The sequence below is a fragment of the Heptranchias perlo genome, chromosome 37 (genome assembly GCF_035084215.1).
Source record: "Heptranchias perlo isolate sHepPer1 chromosome 37, sHepPer1.hap1, whole genome shotgun sequence".
NCBI lineage: Eukaryota > Metazoa > Chordata > Chondrichthyes > Hexanchiformes > Hexanchidae > Heptranchias > Heptranchias perlo.
The window spans coordinates 9,154,415-9,176,948 of NC_090361.1; the positions used below are offsets into that span (position 1 = coordinate 9,154,415).

Consider the following 22,534-nt stretch of genomic DNA (forward strand, 5'->3'; position numbering starts at 1 on the left):
ATGAAAGTGACTGCATCTCAACAGAAACCTCGAGTGTAGAGGCTGAATTATAGCAGCACACCCTGGCTGCAGTGTGTACTATCTACAGGATGTACTGCAGCAACTCAAGGGACCTCCCAAACCCATGACCTCCACAACCTAGAAGGACAAGGGCAGCAGGTGAATGGGAACACCATCACCTCCTCCTCCAAATCGCACACCATCTCAACTTGGACATATAGCGCCATTCCTTCATCGCTGGGTCAAAGTCCTGGGAGTCCTTACCTGACAGCACCTTCACCATACGGACTGCAGCGGTTCAAGAAGGCGGCCCACCACCACCTCCTTAAGGGCAACACGTGATGGGTAATAAATGCAAGCCTTGCAGTGACGCACATATCCAGAGAATAAATTTAAAAATAAATACATTTGGTATAAAACAAAAAGAGATCCGACATAGAAGCTGAAAATGGTAATCAGCATCTGAAAGAAAAAAGATTGCATTTTTCACAGACTCTCGATCAGGTCTGTGCCACACTTTGGGGAAGGGGAGGGGGGTGAATGTCCAGTGGTGGTCCTGCTCGTCCACAGAAACCCCGGAAAGACAGCGTCTACCCCATTTTTCTGGGATTTCTGCAGCTCTTCCGCCAGCTGAGCTGGAAAACCTCAGCTCATTAATTCACCCACTCAGCGTCATGACATCAAATGTTCAACCTGCAGGATAACTGTGCTGGAATTCAGGGCTAAAGTGATTTCCTGGGCTAGTTGCAATTGCCTTGGTGGGGGGGGTTGGAGAGGAATTGCCCAGATTTTTCTCCCCTCAAATTGGCCTGGGTTTTTAAAATCTGATTTTTCACCTCTCCCAGGAGATCAACATGGTTTTGTGTGGGATGGAGAGTGCACATAAGGTATCACAATTATGTGGGACAGGATGGATGGACCAGCAGGTCTTGTCCGCCATGGTTCACGTTTGTAACTAGGCTTGTAACTCCGGACTGCTGTTAAAAGGGTCCGATCCAGATCACTGATCTATCTTTCTCTTTCAGATGCTGATTGACCTGTTGTGCATTTCCCAGCATTCTCAACTCTTATTCCAGGCCTATAACTCACTTGCACTCGAAGCCTTCGGGTTGCTGCGCCATACTTGCCGATGTTTTGTCCGTTCCGACCTCCCTCCAGATGTTGTACATCAAGATCGTTCTCACGTGGAGGAGAGTGCCCCATACAACGTAATTACTGTCGCACTATTCTACATTTACTGAGCTCTCCACTTGACACACTCAACATTTGATTTAGAAGGATCAGATTTCAGGTAAATAGAAACAAAATACTTTTTTGTAAATTGGTAAATTGTTTTTATTAAATTTCCAAGATATTTTTCTTGTGTTATGCCTTCTAATATTACAGATCCCAAGTCCCACATCTGTAGACCCATACATCAGAGCCCACTTAATATTCAGAGGTCAAATCTCAAGTGCAGCACTCTATACAATGTTACATATTGGGTATTGGATCAAGCTTCAGCTTAAAAATAATTGTTCAGGTCAGAATTTTAGTCCAGACCTATTTATGGTCAATTTACTGCTCATCTCCTCCTCCCAGTTCCCAAAGAGGCTTGTTAACATCTCCACAGTAAGTGATGTATCCCCATTGGGTGACTTGAAGTACCTCTTTTTCCACTGCTATTTGTCTCCAGTACGGCCTGTAGATTTGCTACTGTTGAGTGTTTATAAAGCTTCCAGCGAAACCCAAGAAAACCAGCCCCACAGGAGCTGTTAACAAATCCTATGCGAAACCCCACTTTGTCATCTGCCATATTGACACTGATCTTGCGAAGGCCTCCATCAAACCCAACTGTCCAGTTGTGGGTACAATATATACAAGTTAGTGAATATCCTAGTGATACACTGCAGAAAATTACCAGCCATTCTCATTGTGACATTCTCTGTCCCGATAATTGCAGCCGGGGAATATCTGAAGCCATACAATGAAAAGGTAGTAACGGCAGTGGAAAATATGAATGCCAAATGGGAAAAGTGGACACATTCGTAAATAACTAGGGTTGGTGTCTTACAAGACTCTAAACACTCTCTAGTTCAACTGCTTTGCGATCCCTCAGAGTTTAAGTCAGTGTTCAAACCCCTCAACACGACTAAACACACACGTAACCAATTATTCTAGTCAAATATTTAGGCAGTGATGTAACTAAATTTAAGATGGAGTCAGTCCGTGCCCTTCCCCCACTCCACAGAGAGACAGGTCAAACCAACAGCCCCAACTTCCTTGTCCAAGTGGTGGACACGTCCTCGTTGGCAATGCGCCGAGCAATATTGGTAGCCCAGCCAGTCTGAGACTCACCTACCTATTCCCCGAGCACAGGACCAGTACTGGGCAAGATACACTTGTACAGTTAACTTGTGGGAGCATTAAAAAAAATTTCTTCTACCTGATCCAACGTGGCAAGCAGAACCAAGATCCAATTGTCTGGTTGGGGACTTAAAATTTCCAACTAAACAAGTCAGATCAAAAACCCAATTCTGTGGCTGCACTGTTCACATTGTAATTCCGACACAGTTCAGTTCATCTTTACAAGAATATCGTGCCAAAAAATAAATATTAAAATTAAAAAAACGTGCATAATTACTTCAGGGAATCATCATTATTCAACATTTGTTTTTTGTAGAAACAGCAATCACCAACAGCTCGCATTCTAACAACTTAGTACAATCCGCCCTCCCTGGGTTGACATCCAGTTCACTCACCAGGTCATCTAATGAGTCAGTATTGTTCCTGTAAGGATATCAATAATGCTCCAAGCAGATAGGGTAAAGGGGAGAAGGCCGAAAGTAAATAGCTGACAGATTCAAGTGACAGATAATCGGGCCTTTACCTACAAAGCCACTTCATTTGGTGGGGAGGGGGGGTGCAGAAGAACAGTGGTGGAACTGCAAGCCATCAAATCTTTAAACGGGATCTGAACTCACCTGCTCTAATACTAGAATTGGTGGGATTGACAACTTTTGGCAAGGTTTCAGTGGGATGCTACACAGTAGCAGAACACAAATTATTTTACTTTGGTGTGGAAAAGAGGGTGGAGGGATGAGAGGTGCCAGTTTCATTCAAGTCCGCCTCCGCACAGAAGATAGTAAGAGCAGTATTCGATAGCGGCTGTGATGACCAAGGCGGCTCGGGGCTATCTCCGTGCTCACGGCTGGACCAGGAAAATCCGGAGCGGGAAGATGTTCACACGTTTTGGAAGGGAAGAGCGGAATACAAAGTGTAAAGACCTCCAAAAGAAATAAATAATTACAAATTGTAGATATCTAATGCTGCATTCACAGCGATGCTCAAAAACAAGACTGGGACAGAATGGAGCCACTGTAGAGCTGATCACGTTGTTAAGTAAACTGAGATGCACTGGGATTGGGGACTCTAATCCTATTGATTTCAGACTGGATGTTGTGTAAATGCAAACATGAGCTTTGCATGTAGAGCACTTTATCAGATCTTGTGTTCCCTAAATGGTGCAGATACAATGTTGTAGTTACCTGGAACAGGCAGAAATGTTCTTCTAGAATCTGAGCTTGCAAATTCCAAAACAAAGTCTGAATAGATTTTAACTGGCTTCATTCATTGGGAAATCACACTGAAACAAACTCCTGTCTGGATCAGTTCTCCTCCTCCACACCCTTTCCCCAATAGAAAACAACAGGGTGTAGCTTACATCTAAGCAACTGAATGGTTGGTCAACAACTAGATCCCAGTCCAGAAGAAGTCCTAAAAGTCAAGAGTCAGAAGAGGAATTTCACCAAGGGTAGCTTAACGCCTAGACCAATACAACAGCCTCCACTTGAACTGCTTTCACCAACTCAAACCCACAGAGCTAGAGTTAACCGTACAGGTGGAAACCCAGCTCTGCATGAACTTTCCAGATGGCTTATAGGTCCATGATTGCTCGAGAAGGATTTTGCTCTGCCTTCAAAAATCTCAACCCAGCCAAATCGAAGCCCAGTTGCAGTCTGGTCAAACCGGCCAAATTCAAGCAGTGGAGGGGCTGTGTAATGTGCACAGTTAAGGGTGGACTTCACCTTGGGCCTACTCCAGCATTCACCTTACTGTTGATACATTTTAGATCAGAGAACACACAGCTTATCAAGCTACTGATTCAAGATACTTATTCCATTCTTCCGACAAAGCAGGCAGGTAGGAATGGTTTTGTTGATTACTTGAATAGTTAATAAAACCTCAATTCAGATAGCACTTATTGTACACCAAATACTGGAACATGTTATGTACAGTAACTTGCAAACTTTCATCAGTTCCAACGCCCAATCATTCTTTCCAATAAGTGACAGAGTACCTTAAATATTTCATCTATACAAACAGCTAAATCATTTAAATAGCTCCAATATATACAGACACAACAGTTCGATCATCAGTAGTAATTTTCAGGAATTTCGTGTCAAAAATTTATACATCTAGTTTATTTATTTTTTTTTATTAAAAAAAAGTTTTGACCCTTCAGGAAGTCCTAGCCGAGTGCATTTCACTTTTAGTGCTTTTAATTTCAGTCAAAAACCCTTCTCATCTCCGACCCTCCCATTATTTTGTTAAATCCATCGGACAATCTCGACAGGTCTCGGGGTTTTGTAAGCCCTCCCCAAAAATGCTTCTCTCCACGTGAAGCTGACGCACTTGCTTATAACGGTGTCGGTGACGGATGACGGCAGCATGCAGTAATGGCAGGATGACTCTGGAGACGCTCAACAGTCCATGGAAAACAGTAGAAAAAAAAAACAAAATGGCAGGTTGGCAAACTGAGGCCGAAAACTTCAACTGGTCCATCTGTACAGGGTGACAGGGGGGAAGAGGTGGTGAGGGGGGGCAGGGGGGGGGGGGAAACCCATCATTTGGATGGTCCTGGTTTTTTGGGAGTCGCCGGCCTCTTTGTCTGCCACAAGTGACCCTGGATGGTGACGGCATCAACGCTGGCAGACACGGACTTGGTGGGGATCTGGGTGAATTGCTTCCGGTCAGAATTGTACTTGTAGATCCCCTCGATCATGTTCTTTGTGATGACCTTGGGCCCGACTCCAGCCACGCGATGCATCTCCTCAGAGTCTGGGGGAAACGTATACACGGCTCGGAATTGACAGCTAGTATCACGGAACAGGATCAAGTAATGATTTGATTTGCTCCTCTCTACTTCCTGTGAAGAAAGAGAGAAAAAACAGAAGAGTGATAACAGCAGTCATTGGCAACTCTTTAATACCACTGGTGAATCTCCCATTAAGTTGGAGACTGTGTTATTTTACAACAATTAGAACATCAGACAGTGTAACACAAATTCTGCTGCTGAAAGTAGGCCTGTGTTCATCCTGGCCTGTCTCTTTAAATCCACAAAATCTAATTACTGTTGATTGGCACATCCTGAGGTAAAACGGAGGCTAATTACTGTTGCTGAGGGAAGTTTGTTTGTAAATCCCTAGTTTTTCCCCTTTGAGAGCATCAGAAAATAACTGGCTCTCTTTTTAAAAAAAAATGATGCTACTTGCTCATTGGCATCTCGATCTCTGTAACCTCCTCCAGCCCTACAACCCTCCGAGATCTCTGCGCTCCCCCAATTCTGGCCTCTTGAGCATCCCCGATTTTCTTCGCTCCACCATTGGCGGCCGTGCCTCCAGCTGCATAGGCCCTAAGCTCTGGAATTCCCTCCCTAAACCTCTCCGCCTCTCTCACCTTTTTTAAAGACGCTCCTTAAAACCTACCTCTTTGACCAAGCATTTAGTCACCTGTCCTAATATTTCCTTATGTGGGATCAGTATCAAATTTTGTTTGATAATCGCTCCTGTGAAGCGCCTTGGGAATTTTTACTACGTTAAAGGTGCTATATAAATGCAAGTTTTTGTTGTGGGCTTGCCACATCTGTTCAGCTGTGATTTGTTGCTGTTTTATGAATGATATTTGAGTTCAATCAGGTGCAAATTTGAAAGTGGCACCTTCGAGTGTAGCAAAACATGTTGGCTACAAGACAACGGCCCTGAATTTCCTCGGATTTCTGCCTCTGCGCTATTTGCAAATCGGCTGCTGCGTTTCCCTACATAACAGCAGTGACTACACTTCAAAAGTGCTTTGGCGGCTGTGAAGGGCTTTGGGACGTCCTGAGATTGTGAAAGGCGGTGTATAAATGCAAGTCGGTTCATTCTTCCTTGCCGACGTTACTCAAGTTTACACCTGTATCCGAGATCACACGGTTCATGGGTGGAGTGTAAAGATTCACAGGAAAGGAACAAAATGGGGGTGAAACAAATCCTTAACCAACAGTGTGCTTCAGCTTAACTTTATCCCACCATTTTTTTTTGACACTAATTGCTTTTTTTTTAAAAAAAACATGCTCACGTTCCATTCTTTTCTCCAGCAACTTCCTGGAGTGCTACAGTAAATGCACGCTTTGATCACCTACCCATTGTAGACACGGTTGTAATCTTACTGGGACATCAGCACACAACTTGCATTTATATAGTGCCTTTAACTTGGTAAAACATCCCAAGGCGCTTCACGGGAGCGATTATCAGACAAAAGAAATGGACACCGAGCCAAAAATGGAGACATTAGGAGAGGTGACCAAAAGCATGGGCAAAGAAGTAGGTTTTAAGGAGGAGAGAGAGAGAGAGATGGGGAGGTTTCAAGTGGGAATTCCAGAGCTTAGGGCCTATGCAGCTGAAGGCACGGCCCACCAATGGTGGGGTGAAGGAAGCTGGCGATGCACAAGAGGCCAGAATTGGAGGAGCGCAGAGATCTGAGGGTTCTAGGGCTGGAGGAGGTTACAGAGATGGGGAGGGGCGAGGCCATGGAGGGATTTGAACACAAGGATGAGAATTTTAACTTTGAGGCATTGCCAATATAGATCAGCGAGCACAGGGGTGATCAGTGAATGAGACTTGGTGCGAGTTAGGATACGGGCAGCAGAGTTCATGGATGGCGGGAGGCCAGCCAGAGGAGCTCGTGTCAAAATCAAGTGTTAAAAGAATGAAATCAAATTTTAATAAAGCTGCTAAATTCAGGCAAGAACCGTGGAGTGAAGAACGCTTTAATTATTGGCAATAAATAAGCAGATTCAAGAATGCTTTAATTATTATGGGCAATAAATAAGCAGACACACTGCAGGCCAACCGCAATGCTGAAAAATCCCAGTCTTGCTCAGAACTGCAAAATTTCTGCACCAATGCTGCAATGTTGCTGTTCGGGCATTAGAGTCCTGGTCAATAAATTTACCTCACTGGAGGTTGCTGAATCCCTGTAATACTGATTGACGGTCTACTACTGCAGCATGGGCTTTTAGCTGGACGGAGCACAGTGCAGTAAAGGCTCCGTTCACTTCTAATGGGCAATCGCTCCCCGATAAAGAGCAGGAGCCCTCAACAATATATGCATCAAGACAAAGTTAGTGTTTGGGCCTTTAAACACAACGGCACACACATTTGTCCGATTTGACTTCAGTCACTGCGTTTTGTAGCAAATGATTTTTGTATAAGTTTGAGCGACAGAATGTTCGTTGAGAGAGAGAGAGATATAGACACACAAAGGCTGGACAGAATTAAATGCAAAGTATTGCTTTGCATAGATATTACACATCAAACAGTTGCCTACTGTATCTCAGGATCTGTAAAGAATTATAAATGCCAGCACACACATGCATGTTTGCATATCTCCACACTCCCAGCTATCCCTCCGTCCCCCGGTTACCCAGGGCTACCACTGCTTCTCAAGTCCAGAATCAGGCAGGACCTGTGGGTTAAATTTCAAGACATGCGCTTCGCTTATTAATGCCCAGTTTACACCTTAGAAACTTTTTTGCGCGCCTCCCTCAAATGCTGGATTGTCCCATCCAGAATCGGACAGCTGGCCTCCCCATTCTGTCTAATTCGCTTCCTCACCCAAAAAAAAAGTTTGTAGCTACTAGGAACCTGCCCCAAGTAAGAACAGTTCGTGGCAAAAGTTGTCATTTTCCATGCTTTCCGATATTTCCTAGAACGATACAGCATAGGAGGCGGTCATTCGGCCCATCGTGCCTGTGCCAGCTCTTTGAAAGAGCTATCCAATTCATCCCACACCCCCATAACCCTACAAATTTTTCCTTTGAGTATTTATCCAATTTCCTTTTTGAAAGTTATTATTGAATCTGCTTCCACCGCCCTTTCAGGCAGTGCATTCCAGATCATAACAACTCCCGTCCCTGTTTCTTATACCAATTATCTTAAATCCGTATCCTCTGGTTACCGAGGATTTTGTTATTCTGCCCAATTTTTTTTTTAAAAACTGGAGGGGAATTTTGATTCTGAAATGCTGCAAACATGGGACTATTTAAAAGAAATATAATATTTAATGTAAATCCAAAAAGTAAAAGGGGTCAAACCACCAAATCACTGCACATTTGGGACAGGAGGGAAAACTTTTGAGACCATCTCTTATGGTGTTCCCACATCCCCATCAGCAAAGATCTGAGGGGGTCTCACTGGTCCAGTGGTACCGGACACTTAATCACCTTAAAACAAATTGTTCCCGAATCAGAAAAGTGACCTCCAGTTTTCCCCTTTAACGTTGCCCTTCAGCTCAGGTCTGTAATGTTATTGGGCTCCATTTCAAATATAGGGAAACCTGTTTGCTATTGAGTGCAAAAATGGGGGGACTGTCTCCCCGAGTTTACTTTACTGGAATGGAAAAAGACTTTCATCTCGACAGATTAACTGACCCATGTTTTCGTGGTCCTGTAATCTTGCCAGTCCCCTGGACATCAGCTCGTTTACACTAGAGAGCTGGAGCCAGCCTTTGGCTCAGTGATAACCATTCCCGCCTCCGAGTCAGAAGTTACAGGGTTCGAACCTCACTCCAGTCAGTCCGGGTCTGAATTTACGTATACTCGTGGGTGTGGGTGGCCCCCTCCCCCTCATTGTACGGCTTGTGGGAGCTCATAAAACCCTCCTGCCGTATAGGACTGGTATAAAGACGGTCAACAGCCATGAAAGGAGCGTTCATGTCGTGGCCGGTCAGACTATCAGCCTGCGAATCCTCCCACTACTTCATATGTGTGAAGATACGAAAAGCCATTAACTAGAGAGCTCAGCTGACAGACAGGAGATCGGTGCCTCTACAATTGGTTGCTCTGCTATAACGTAAGACCGTCCAGAGGTGTGAACAGAAGACGGATCAGCCTCACCTCCAGTATCTTATTCTTCTGGGGCTCGTTCACCTTTCCTGCCAGGCAGCAGCGAGAGATTGCGTTTTGTATAATATATTTATTCGACTTGGCGCTGGGCTCTTTGTACAGCTTTGGACCTGCGGAAGGAAAGGTCATTTATTTGGTGAAATTCTTTTCCAAACTCAGTCGATAAGCAAACTGGACGATGAAAGGAAGAGGTTCCATTGCTGGTCTACACTGAGGCAGCTTATCTCTGAATGGATGAAATAAAATGGGCTGAATGGCCTTTCTGATCTGTAAATTATCTTGTGATCTCAGTTGGAGCAGCAATGGTGGAATAAAGTTGTCCCCAGTGCCCCAGAACTAGGGAATGAAGGAGGTATCCCAGGGCTCCTGGTCTGGTCATTCTAGTGAAGCCTGCTAAAAGTACAGACAGGAACTAAGTCAGGAGTGCCTGTGATGCTACCATCTCCACCCTGGTCAAATAGCCTGGAAGTAGTCACTGCCGTGGCTCATATATGAAGAAAAGTTCATTGAATCATACAGCGCAGGAGGCCATTTGGCCCATCATGCCTGTGCTGGCTCTTTGAAAGAGCTATCTGATTAGTCCCACTCCCCTGCTCTTTTTCCCCATAGCCCTGCAAATTTTTCCTTTTCATGTATTTATCGAATTCCCTTTTGATAGTTATTATTGAATCTGCTTCCTCCACCCTTTCAGGCAGCGCATTCCAGATCATAAAACTCGCTACGTTAAAAAAAAAACTTTCCTCATCTCCCCCCGGTTCTTTTTCCAATTATCTTAAATCTGTGTCATTTGGTTTTCGATCCTCCTGTCACTGGAAACAGTTTCTCCCTGTCTACTCTTACCAAAACCCCTCATAATTTTTGAACACCCTAATCTCTGCTCTAAGGAGAACAATCCCAGCTTCTCTAGTCTCTCCACATTGCTGCTTGATACTTGAGTGCTGGCACCCAGGGAATCATACTCTAAACCTCTCCTTCTCCCTCATTCAGCAGGCGTCTCAAGCTGGAGATCCCAATCTCCTGTCTAAGGATTGCGATCCCTCGCGTGTATATGCACTGTGCCGATAAGTCACAGCATTTCTCTCTATTTATCTCAGCGGAAAGCAATGGAGGCTGGGATCTCCCAGCGTTCAATGCAATTCTGAAAGCCCTCAATTAAAACTACAAGAGCTATGTAATCATCCATTCCCGGTAAAGCATCTGTACACTTGAGTTATTTTCAATGAATGTACAAAGCAAGGCAGTGGGGAAAGAACACAGATTAATTATCAGAAAAGAATTTGATTAAGAGCCTGTGGTTTGTACGTTGAAGAGGGACATCAGTGAACGAACAAAGATGATTTAAATGGAGATGAATCCAGTAGCTTCATTGTGTGCAAGTTATCACAATGGAGTGATTGGTTCATGGAGCTACTAGCCATTGGGCCAGTCTGATCAGAGTCTTATATTTGAGCAGTAATTTCAAGCCAAAAGGGTGGTCCTTCTGTGCCCATAAATGATGGGTCCACTCGTCAGTTGGGCTGTGACGTGTTTTGTAGCTTTGGTGCCTTTTGGTGGGAGATCATTCAAAGTGTACGCACACAAGGTAACTATAAACATCTCACCTGTGTACTCTGGGATTGACGCTGGGGACGAGGCAGTTGAAGCATTTTCCCAGTCCTTCTCTCCGTTGTGACTACCGATCAGTCGGCTTGGAGACTGGAGCCCTGAGGGGGAATCTGTCCTGTTGGGCAGAATCAATAAAAATGTTCTTTTTAAAAAAAAACAAATGGCAGGAAGATCAATGGTGACAGTTCCGAAACTCCAGAGCTGCCTGAAACTCAAATCTGCAGGCCTCGACTCCCAAGGGTTTCTCAGTCAAGAGGGAAAAATTGGCTTTGGTCTTCAGCAAACATAGAAAATAGGAGCAAGAGTAGGCCATTCGGCCCTTCGGACCTGCTCCGCCATTCAAAATGATCATGGCTGACCGTCTAACTCCGTACCCTGTTCCCGCTTTTTCCCCATTTCCCTTGATCCCTTTAGCATTAAGAAATATATCCATCTCCTTCTTGAATACATCTAATGACTTGGCCTCCACTGCCTTCTGTAGTAGAGAATTCCACAGGTTCACCACCCTCTGAGTGAAGAAATTTCTCCTCATCTCGGTTCTAAATGGCATACCCCATATCCTGAGACAGTGACCCCTGGTTCTGGACTCCCCAGCCATCGGGAACATCCTCCCTGCATCTAGTCTGTCTAGTCCTGTTAGAATTTTATATGTTTCAATAAGATCACCTCTCAGTCTTCTAAACTCTAGTGAATATATTTTCACATTTTTCACATGACGAAGGAGGAAGCCTCCGAAAGCTTGTGAATTTAAAATAAAATTGCTGGACTATAACTTGGTGTTGTAAAATTGTTTACACTAGTGAATATAGGCCTAGTCGACCCAATCTCTCCTCATACGTCAGTCCTGCCATCCCAGGAATCAGTCTGGTAAACCTTCATTGCACTCCCTCCATGGCAAGGACATCCTTCCTCAGATAAGGAGACCAAAACTGCACACAATACTCCAGATGTGGTCTCACCAAGGCCCTGTATAACTGCAGTAAGACATCCCTGCTCCTAACAGGACCTACTGGCACTGGTTTCCCAATCAGAATGTGGAACTCACTATCACAAGGAATAGTTGAGGCTAATAGCATAGATGCCTTTAAGGGGAAGCTAGATAAACACATGAGGGAGAAAGGAATAGAAGGATATGCTGATAGGGTGAGATGAAGAAGGGTGGGAGGAGGCTTGTATGGAGCACAAACGTCGGTATAGACTAGTTGGGCCGAATGGCCTGTTTCTGTGCTGTAAATTCTATATTATAATGCTGATGGTGACCTATTAAAAGAAATGAGTTACTGCCAATGTTATGATTGGGAAACCTTCATTAATTGTTTTATTTTCACCTCAAGAGGACTCATTCGGGACCTGAAATTTTGGTAGGCCCTGGTTGGAGGCAGCACAAAACTTACACCTGCACCTCCAATGGTCCTCCATGTGGCCCAATGGCACAAGTAACACGCTACGTGCACCTCATGGTTCTCTGCTTCAGGGTTGCTCTCATGGAAAGAACTTGCATTTATATGGCTCCTTTCACGACCTCAGGACGTCCCAAAGCACTTTACAGCCAATGAAGTAGTTTTGAAGTGTAGTCACTGTTGTAATGTAGGAAGCACGGCAGCCAATTTGTGCTCAGCAAGATCCCACAAACAGCAATGAGATAATGATGTCGGTCGAGGGATAAATATTGGCCAGGACACCGGGAAAAACGCCTGTACTCCCCTTCAAAAGAGAGATCTTTTACATGCACCCGAGGGGGCAGACAGGGCTTCGATTTAATGTCTCATCTGAAAACCGACGCCTCCAACAGTGCAGCACTCCCTCAGTACTGCACTGGGAGTGTCAGCCTAGATTTTGTGGTCAAGTCTCCGGAGTGGGACTTGAACCCACAATCTTCTGAGCCAGAGGCGAGCGTTTTACCAACTGAGCCACAGCTGACACCCAACCATGGCATCCTAACCATCAAAATGGCACCACAGTGCGAGATTGTTGTAAACAAGTTGAAGACTAGACTTTCCTGCTCTGGTGATAGTTGTGGGAGGTGGAAAAAGGGAGTGGGAGGGTTTAAAAGAGAGAAAAAGTCTACATAAAACCCACTTTTATAATGAAAAGCAATAATGGCTTAATTATTACATTGCCCTTTATACAACACGCGGGTGCCAGGAATGTGTCCTATCCCATAATCCGTATGATTCATTCAACCTTTGACCTTTAATGGGTTATTCAGTAAAACATGTTGAACGTTCAAAGGGAGAATTGTGGAATCCAGCTGCGAGTCTGACCTCTTCGACCACTGCCACTGTCCATCAAAAGTGAGGGCAGTGTCACCTTGACCCCTTCAATAAAAGTTCTGTATTCCACAGAGCCATAAAAACCCTACCATTCAACCAACAACACGCCATAAACCAGACAATGTTAATGGGAAGCTGATCAATGGAAATCCTTAAAAATAAACCAAACATCAATAATATGCAGCTCAAAAGCTCACCCCTACATTCCACTCCCATTCAGTTGTCAACCCCTCAGATTTGAGCGGCAAATGCCAATTAGTTTGTGTTTTGGTAAAGCACCAGCACCATTATTTGCCCATATTATACCACACAAATGAACCAAATGGTTCAAAGGTCACAACAGTATAAATCGCCTCAATTGCATTTTTAAAAAAATATGCACGGGGGCAAGTTATATTCTCTGTCTATTAAGTGCGATCCAATGCTAAGCCAGTCACAAAGAACCAATGGCAAATAATCAGGGCCTCTGATTTATGGTTTCCGTCAAATTTGTTTTCTCATTACGTGGGATTCCAGGACTTTGGGGATCACGCATTCAATGATTCCACCCCATTTATCAGTGAAAACCATAAACCAATGGCCTCACAAATAACGTCCAAAAAATCGGCGAGTCTTTTTATGTAGATTTTAATCGCACACTACAAGCACAATATGGCCACACCACAGAAGCCTAACTACACATCATCATTCTTCCATCGACAGAAGAATTTATGGGTTGTCCGTAGAACAGGAATGAACAGACGAATCCCGAATATACGCAGCATCACGCAGCCTCCATCTTTCATCAAGCATGCGGCTACTGCTTAAGGTCTTGTAAGCTCTGGGATTTTTACCATTAGTATTTAATATACCTATTCAGTCCCATATGTACACTGCACTGAAAGAGAAACAACTGGAAATATTAGACAAGTAACATTGTCTAGGTATTAAATTTTGACAATTCATTCGACACAGCTCAGACTGTTATTAATCTATATCTCATAGCATCATAGAATCTTACAGCACAAAGGGAGGCCATTTGGCCCATTGTGTCTGTGCTGGCTCTTTGATAGAGCTATCCAATTAGTCCCAATCCTTTGCTCTTTCCCCATAGCCTTGCAATGTTCTCCCCTTCAAGTATTTATCCAATTCCCTTTTGAAAGTTACTATTGAATCTGCTTCCACCGTCCTTTCAGGCAGTGCATTCCAGATCATAACTCACTGCAGAAACAAAATTCTCCTCATGTCACCTCTGGTTCTTTTGCCAATTACCTTAAATCTGTGTCCTCTGGTTACTGACCTTCCTGCCAGTGGAAACTGTTTCTCTACTTATTCACTCTATTAAATATTCCCTGAACCTTCTCTGCTCTAAGGAGAACAATCCCAGCTTCTCCAGTCTCTCCGCGTAACTATAAAACAAACCAAATGATAATAAGATTTTTCTTTGGCAAATGAACTTTAACTACTCTAGAAAAACTGCTTCTGAGAGATACGTTAATGGAATATAAAAATATCGATGCCGCTGAAATGCTTTGTGCTGTAGACGAGGCTCTGACAGGTGGGTTTGGTGTTGTGGGACAGCACCAGACTCTACCTCCCTGTTCAGTGTATAAAGAAGGACAATGAAGAACTCTGCTTTTCCCAAATGGGACATCTGCATTAAATTATGAGGACAGGAGGGAGAAACTTGGGCTCTTTAGCTTTGAGAGGCGGCATCTTAAATCAGTCCGACATCAAGTTACAGATGATTCACTGCTTCCTTGTACATTGGGAAGACTGAAGCCATCGCTAGATATTCCAGACAGGAACTCTGCTCCCGTTCCACCGATTCCATCCCCCTCCCTGGTCATTCACTCAGGCTGAATCAGACTATGTGAAGCCTTGGCTTCCTGTTTGACCTGGAGCTGATGTTCAAACCTGTCCATCCCCGAGACTGAATACTCCCAACCTCTGCAATATCTCCCGCCTCCAACCCGATGGTGCTGAAACCCTTATCCACAGTTTAATCCCGTCTAGAGTCCATTATTCCAATACACTCCTTGCTAGCCTCCCATCCTCCACACTCCATAAATTTACATCTTGTCCAAAATGCAGCAACTTGAACCCCATCCCACACTAAATCCCACTTAATTATCTCTCCTCTCCGAATGACATTGGCTTCCTGCGCCCCGGTGCATTGAACTCAAACTCCTCACCCTCCTCTTCAAATCACTCCATGGCCTCGCCTTACCTTATCTCTTTACCCTCCTTCAGCCTTATATCCTCTCCCTCACCCTTCAATCCTCTGACATTGGCCTTTCATGCATCCCCCCTTCCCTTTGCCCCACCATTGGTGGTGCAGCCTTCAGCCACCTCAGCCCTGCTCTCTGGAACTCCCTCCCTAAACTCTCTGCCTTTTCTTCTCTTCCCCACCTTTCAGAAAAAAATCTTTTTGATCAAGGATTTGGTCATCCTTCCTAACCTCTCCATTCAATGGCTAGGTGTCCGTTTCTCCATCCATCTCCATTGTGAAGCACCTTGGGTTATCTTTTCTAAATGGTAACGGCACTATACAAATGCAAATTGTTATTATACAAGATAGTAACTGGTGTAGAGAAGGTAAATGCAGAGCATTACTTAAAGGTGTCCCTTGAAAGTAGGGAAAGGGCAAATTTGAAACTAATGTTAGGCAGTCCTATCATCAAAGAGTGAACAAAACTTGGAATAGACTTCAACGGAAGGTGAAAGAAAGAACAAACTTGCATTTATATAGCACCTTTCAGGATCTCAGGACGTCCCAAAGTGCTTTACAGGCATTGAAGTACTTTTGAAGTGTAGTCATTGTTGTAATGTAGGAAAGGTGGCAGCCAATTTGGGCCACAGCACAGAAGGTACTGACCTTGGAGTCGTCCAAGGGACAGTTGGATGCCTACTATTCTAGCCAAGGTGGGCCAAATGGCCTTCCTTATCCACATGTGTCTTGTAAACCCCTACACTGTTAAGTAGCATGTCAAAAATTATCTGCTATCCTGGACTGCTACAAAAGGTAAAAAGAACATGTTCGGCATCAGATACTAAATGGACAGGCCCCATCATTTCTGGTTATGCCTTCCTGAAGACTCCAGTCACTCCGGCACAGGCACGATGGGCCGAATAGCCTCCTTCTGTGCTGTATCATTCTATGATAAATTGTAAATAAATAGCAGTAAAGAGATGTGGGTACCTTGGACTTTTCTTGACGGAGAGATTGTTAGCTGAGTCGTTGACCATGGTTGAGAGTGAAAGTGTGGACCGGGAGTAAACTTTATTAAGCCTGGAGCCTGAAAGTAAAGAGAAAGGAAGCAGGTCACGTGACCGTAATCATTCATTTTAAAACCGTTCACTAAAAGTGCCTTGACACGTTGCAGCCTCCACATCCAGCGCCATGAAATGGTGACGAGACGCTTTACCTGTGTCACTCACACCATCGAGTTGCCAAACGGACCTAGGCCGCTGTGGCAAGATGCCAAGTTAAGGCCACAGGGAGAGAGAAGCAGCCAATCGCAGATCTGCTTGTGTGGCACAGCAGCACAGACAGACACAAGAGCAGGCCACTCACACACATCTCTAAGCCCCAGACGATGTCCGACACAGAACGAAGACAAGAAAATAAAAAAGGGGTCTAAAGGCAAAAACATTATGCTCAATGCAGTGAATTTTCTTAAAACCCTATACAAAGTTAAATTCATAGAAATTGTACATCTGTCAATATTTACATAGAATGTACAGCACAGAAACAGGCCATTCGGCCCATCTGGTCTATGCCGGTGTTTATGCTCCAAATGAGCCTCCTCCCACCCCTCTTCATCTAACCCCCATGAGCATATCCTTCTATTCCTTTCTCCCTCATGTGTTTATCTAGCTTCCCCTTAAATGCATTTATGCCATCCGCTTTATACTGGTAGCGAGTTCCACATTCTCACCACTCTCTGGGTGAAATTTGTTGGACCTCATGAAGAAAATTCTCTCAGCTTTTTAAAAAAATAAATAAATATGGAGTGATGGGGAACTGGGCGGCATAGTGAGTTCGACAGTGACCTTTCACCTCTGGGGTTCTGGCTAATGGGATGAAAGGCACCTCTGTCTACAAGGCGACTGGGAACGGGTCTACAGTACAAAACTTTCCCCTAATTCTGAACTCATTTGGGAGTCTGGCTCAGAGGCCCGCAAGGCGGCAGGTGTGGGAAATGGAAAATAGGTCAGACAGTAGGGGGGTCGTTCATCTGAGTTTGGGGCACAGGCATCTTGTTGGGATAGAGTACAGGGAACTTCCCTGGTGACACCAGGGGGTGCTCAAAATGGGTAAAGTCCCATTCGTCATCTGAAGAGCGACTGATAAACATAAAAAAGAAATCTGAGGTGAAATTTAGTGACGTGATAATAGCATGCAAGCACAACATTTCACTATGTCATTGTTTTAAGTGCTATTTAATGGTCAAAGCCTCATATCAATGGAATTCTGTGTGAACATGCTAAGTGTCCATTTGCTATTGGCACAATGCAAATTCACCAATATTGGAATTTTATTTTTGGAAAAGCATATTCTACCGGTTTAACATTTGAAAGGGATTCAAGTCCTAATTAAGCACTCATCTACAATATTATAAATTTGCCATGTAGGGCACACACTCCTTATTTGGGCATAACCAGTCTGTCACGTTCCAAGGTGGTGTCTCGATCACAATTGCACACTTTTACCACTAGATGGAGCTTCATTAGCTGCTCAGACCTCATCCTCCAGTATTGGAAGACTTGCATTTATATAGCAGCTTCCCCGACCTCAGGAGGTCCCCAACGCGCTTTACAGCCAATTAAATACTTTTGCAGTGTAGTCACTGTTGTAACGTAGGATCCGCGGCAGCCAATTTGCGCACAGCAAGATCCCACAAACAGCAATGTGCTAACGACCTGATAATCTGTTTTATTGGTGTTGGTCGAGGAATAAATATTGGCCAGGGCACCGGGGAGAACTCCCCTGCTCCTCTTCGAATAGTGCAATGGGATCTTTTACATCCACCCGAGGGGGCAGACGGGGCCTCGGTTTGACGTCTCATCCGACAATACAGCAACTTCCTCAGTACTGCACTGGAAGTGTCAGCCTGGATTATGGGCTCAAGTCTCTGACCTCCTGACTCAGAGACGAGAACGCTGCCAACTGAGCTAAGGCCGATGACACCCGAGGGAAATTTGCTTTGTCCTGACTTTCCACGGCCAGCGACAGAGGAGATCCATTATATAAACAGAGAGGTGACCCTCTACGGGGACCATCTCTCTTCCCGCATTGCTTTAGGGACGGTCATAAATTGAAGCCTTTTACTGCATTTCACCACCCACCTAGCAGACCCTTCACAGGACTGCGAGTCAGGACAGAATCATCACGAAAGACTGAAGACTTGGGGCGAACTCTCCTCCCTCGGCTTCCAGTGCTTTTCGCTCTCAGAACTTTGTCGAGATCGTCCATTATTTTGAGCTGCTGACGCCGGAGGTACTCCTGTTTGATGAAGTTCTTCTCCGGTTTCTCTTCCTCGACTTGTTGCCTTAAAGGTGAAGAGTAAAAGAATTAAAATCTAGGCTAGTTTTTTTTTAAATATATTTTTTACCCTCTTTCTCCTGAAAGTCCCGATTATGGATCCATGGATAGTGGCCATGCTTTCATGAGTCTACGCAGCGAGTGCCTCCCACGCTATTAAAATATGGGATGCATTACAGTCAAGTCCTCATCCCATGTCCACCCACATGAAAGCTCTTCAGCAGAGGCAGTGGATGTCGGTCAGAAGTGAGAATCGTGGTGGGATTTCATCTCCCTTCTTTAGCTCAGCAACGCTTACACCAGGGGGAGGTTGTAGGAAGTGTCTGGTCAGGGTGCTCCAGCCATCATGAGTGAGGGGCAGGCTTGATGGACCAGCTGGGCTTTTGCTGCTCGTCATTTTTGTATGTTCGTAATATCCTCATTACCACCGTAGCCACATTCAGCACAAACCAGAGATGGACCAATCTAGGACATCCCTGGTCTGCGTTGCACCATAAAAAGTGCACTTGCCTATTGGCCCATCAGATATCTTCAGCTGTCAATTCAAAAACTAAACCCTGTAATGCACAGATGTATTGCTAAATTGCTTTTCAACAGTACATGATCTGACTTAAGTCTACTGTCCCTATAATGGCCGATTAGGTGTCTAATGTAAAAACATTCACAGTCGACATTGATGCTACATATTTTGAAATGTACACTTATGTTAAAAAAAATCCTGTGTAGACCCTAGTTTTGTAGGCAGTTGGAACCTTGTTTAGAGGAAATGACCTCTAGAATTTGAAGCAGAAACCTTTGGTTGGCCTATTTGGTCTTATTCCAACACGAGCCGCTGTTTAAGAGTTAGGGTCTGTGGTACAAGTGAAGGGCAGGAGGAACGTTCAGTTCCCTCTCACCTGGCCTCCTCTTTCTTCTGCTCCTTCTCCACGTCCAACCACTGTCGGCGTTTCCTAAACTCCTCGGTTCTTTTCTGCTGTTTCTCCATCAAGGCAGCTCGCTTTAAGGCCATCTCTTCCTCCGCCTTCGCCTCATCCTATAGCACGTTGGAAACAATCGAAAAAACAACTGCAAAAGGTGTTCTGTCCATTTTATAAAGTTCTACCATATTTTTTTTTAACCTTGGTTTAACTTTAGTTTAAGACCCAGTGTAAGATCGACCATAAATCGGTGGGTTGACCTTAATCAGTAGATGGATCGCAGTCCAATTAAACACCAGAGAAGATCAAAATTGTCCCATCAATAAAATGAAAGTTTGGTTCAGTACTGTTTGCCACTGGCATATTTAGTAAATCCTGCATAGTTAAGAAAGACTTGCATTTATATAGCGCCTTTCACAACCCCACGACGTCCCAAAGCGCTTTACAGCCAATGAAGTACTTTTGAAGTGTAGTCACTGTTGTAATGTAGGAAACGTGGCAGCCAATTTGCACACAGCAAGATCCCACAAACGACAATGTGATAATGACCAGATAATCTGTTTTAGTGATGTTGATTGAGGGATAAATATTGGCCAGAACACCTGGAAGAACTCTCCTGCTCTACTTCGAATAGTGCCATGAGATCTTTTACATGCACCCGAGTGGGCAGACGAGGCCTCAGTTTAACGTCTCATCCGAAAGACGGCACCTCCGACAGTGCAGGACTGCCTCAGTACTGCACTGAAATGACAGCCTAGATTTTGTGCTCAACACCATTAAAACAGATTATCTGGTCATTACCACATTGCTGTTTGTGGGATCTTGCTGTGCGCAAATTGGCTGCCATGTTTCCTACATTACAACAGTGAATTCACTTCAAAAGTACTTCATTGACTGTAAAGCACTTTGGGGCGTCCTGAGGTCATGAAAGGCGCTATATAAATGTAAGTTCTTTCTTAATTTCTTACTCATCTGATGGGAGTTTTGCTGACCTAGAGTTTTGGTAAAGGCTAATCTTAGCACCGTTACCTCATCAGTAGATCAATCTTAAATTAGAACACTAAGATCCATTGCTTTCTGTAGCTTAAAATATGTTTTAATTGACACTGAAATCTTTTAAGATGGCGTCAGATGCATTTTTAGAAAAATGGGGCGATCACAGAAGGCAAGACTAATTCTTCTGTAAATAACCGGTTTGGGGTTTGCCTTTAAGAGTTTGGAAAGGAATTTTTGACAAAGGACACTTGTATTGGTTACACTGTCAGGAACAGGCCTCGATTAAGGGGTAGTCCTGGTCTGCAGCACCGTAAAGACCAATGAAGAGCAGGAACCCTGGCCAATTCTTCCCTCCCTATTATGAATCCACCTGTAACCAGCTAACACTACAGAAAATAGGTCTCGATTCAGGGACTTTCCTGGTCTGAAGCACTAACACACCCACTGCTAGGGTGGGTGCAAATAAGAAGGGGTGAGAGCCTATTTATCATAATTTAGCGTTGCATAGGTTGAAAGCACTCTTCATCCTCATCTCCGAACCTTTCCAAAATATGAATTATTTTGAAAAAGATGCCTGAAAGGGTACAAATTACCACCCATGAGTTATAGAGTCTTAAACAAAATGGTTCCTAATCAAATACTCCCAGAGACATCTCCGTACTCAACAACATTACACTGATTGGATGATTTCAGTGGATGGTCAACACATCTGTCTTATTCACTCTCCACAATTTTCCATCAGAGAGACAGACCGACCGAGGCAGGCCGACAGAGAGACCCAGGCAGGCCGACAGAGAGACCCAGGCAGGCCGACAGAGAGACCGACCTGCATTTATATAGCGCCTTTCACTACCTCGGGACGTCCCAAAGCGCTTTATAGCTAATGAAGTATTTCTGAAGGTTAGTCATACTGTGATAATGTTGAAGGATAGTCATACTGTGATAATGTTGTAAATCCCTCTGGTGTTCCATTAGTCAGCATTCCCAGAAAAAGCCTTTGTTAATTTACCATTGCTTTCTATTAACCAAGCTAAAATTTTCAATCCAGCTAGTTAGTTTAGTATTACAGTATAAACCGTTTACAAATTAAATCCCATACAACAGAAGCCCCATTTATAGCACAGTTAATGGTATTTAAATACTTTCTTTCTACATAACCAGAGGACACAAATTTAAGATAATTGGCAAAAAGAGCTAGAGGGGGGATAAGGAGAATTTTTTTTTTAAAACGCAGGTGAGTTATGATCTGGAATGCAATGCCTGAAAGGGCGGTGGAAGCAGATTCAATAGTAACTTTCAAAAGGGAACTGGATAAATACTTGAACAGGAAAGATGTGCAGGGCTATCGGGAAAGAGCAGGGGGAGTGGGACTAATTGGGTAGCTCTTTCAAAGAGCCAGCACAGGCTCAATGGGCTGAACGGCCTCCTTCTGTGCTGTATTTTTCTACGATTCGATAGCAGTCACTGCAGTTCAGAAAGCAATCCATCGGTTGTAAACCAAGGACGTGAAAGGCACTATATAAATGCAAGTTCTTAAAACAAAAATAGGTTGAAACAAAAGATCGCCTATTAAAGGCCAACTGAAATGGCCCACGGTCACTTTGCGCCCAATATAAGGTACTCTCAGGTACTTAGGGAGTGCAGCCAAGTAATAGTAAATAAAGTCGAGCCTAGTTAATGGTGATTGCATATAAAGTAATATCACCCCTAGCAGCTACTTTGTTTATTAGCAGTTCACACACTAATTCCCTGAATTTTATTTTTGCTTTAATTGCCTCAGGTGCAGAACCCCAACTAACCTCCTTTGAAATCACCACATTATATCCTCCTTCTGCTAATTTAGTATCCTTCTCAAAAGAAATCTCGTCTTGGAGCTATCGCCTTCAAACCCACAGTTTTATGCTCCTCACATGAGCATTAACGGCCAACAAGTTTGCAATTTCCTCTTCTTGGCTCACTTTTATTTTTTGAGTGATAATATTACACAAGCCACCCATGATGTAGAAACCGT

The 22,534-nt window shown here is 44.1% G+C and overlaps 1 protein-coding gene and 1 long non-coding RNA gene across 2 annotated transcripts in view; one reads left to right on the forward strand and one right to left on the reverse strand.

Annotated features, from left to right (window-relative positions):
- The first annotated feature begins 514 nt into the window (after positions 1-514).
- The window catches only part of LOC137304479 (uncharacterized), a 37,069-nt gene continuing 15,049 nt past the window's right edge, over positions 515-22,534 (forward strand). The window contains exons 1-2 of the long non-coding RNA XR_010958582.1: positions 515-1,291; positions 21,266-21,423. This is a non-coding gene — a long non-coding RNA (uncharacterized lncRNA). The remainder of the gene's footprint in view (positions 1,292-21,265; positions 21,424-22,534) is intronic.
- Positions 1,311-22,534, reverse strand: part of camsap3 (calmodulin regulated spectrin-associated protein family, member 3) — a 167,942-nt gene continuing 146,718 nt past the window's right edge. Inside the window, exons 12-17 of the mRNA XM_067973084.1 lie at positions 19,507-19,643; positions 18,415-18,617; positions 16,265-16,361; positions 10,807-10,925; positions 9,197-9,315; positions 1,311-5,188 (exon numbers count right to left, since the gene is read on the reverse strand). Coding sequence (XP_067829185.1) covers positions 4,886-5,188; positions 9,197-9,315; positions 10,807-10,925; positions 16,265-16,361; positions 18,415-18,617; positions 19,507-19,643 — 978 coding nt within the window. The 3' untranslated portion in view covers positions 1,311-4,885. The remainder of the gene's footprint in view (positions 5,189-9,196; positions 9,316-10,806; positions 10,926-16,264; positions 16,362-18,414; positions 18,618-19,506; positions 19,644-22,534) is intronic.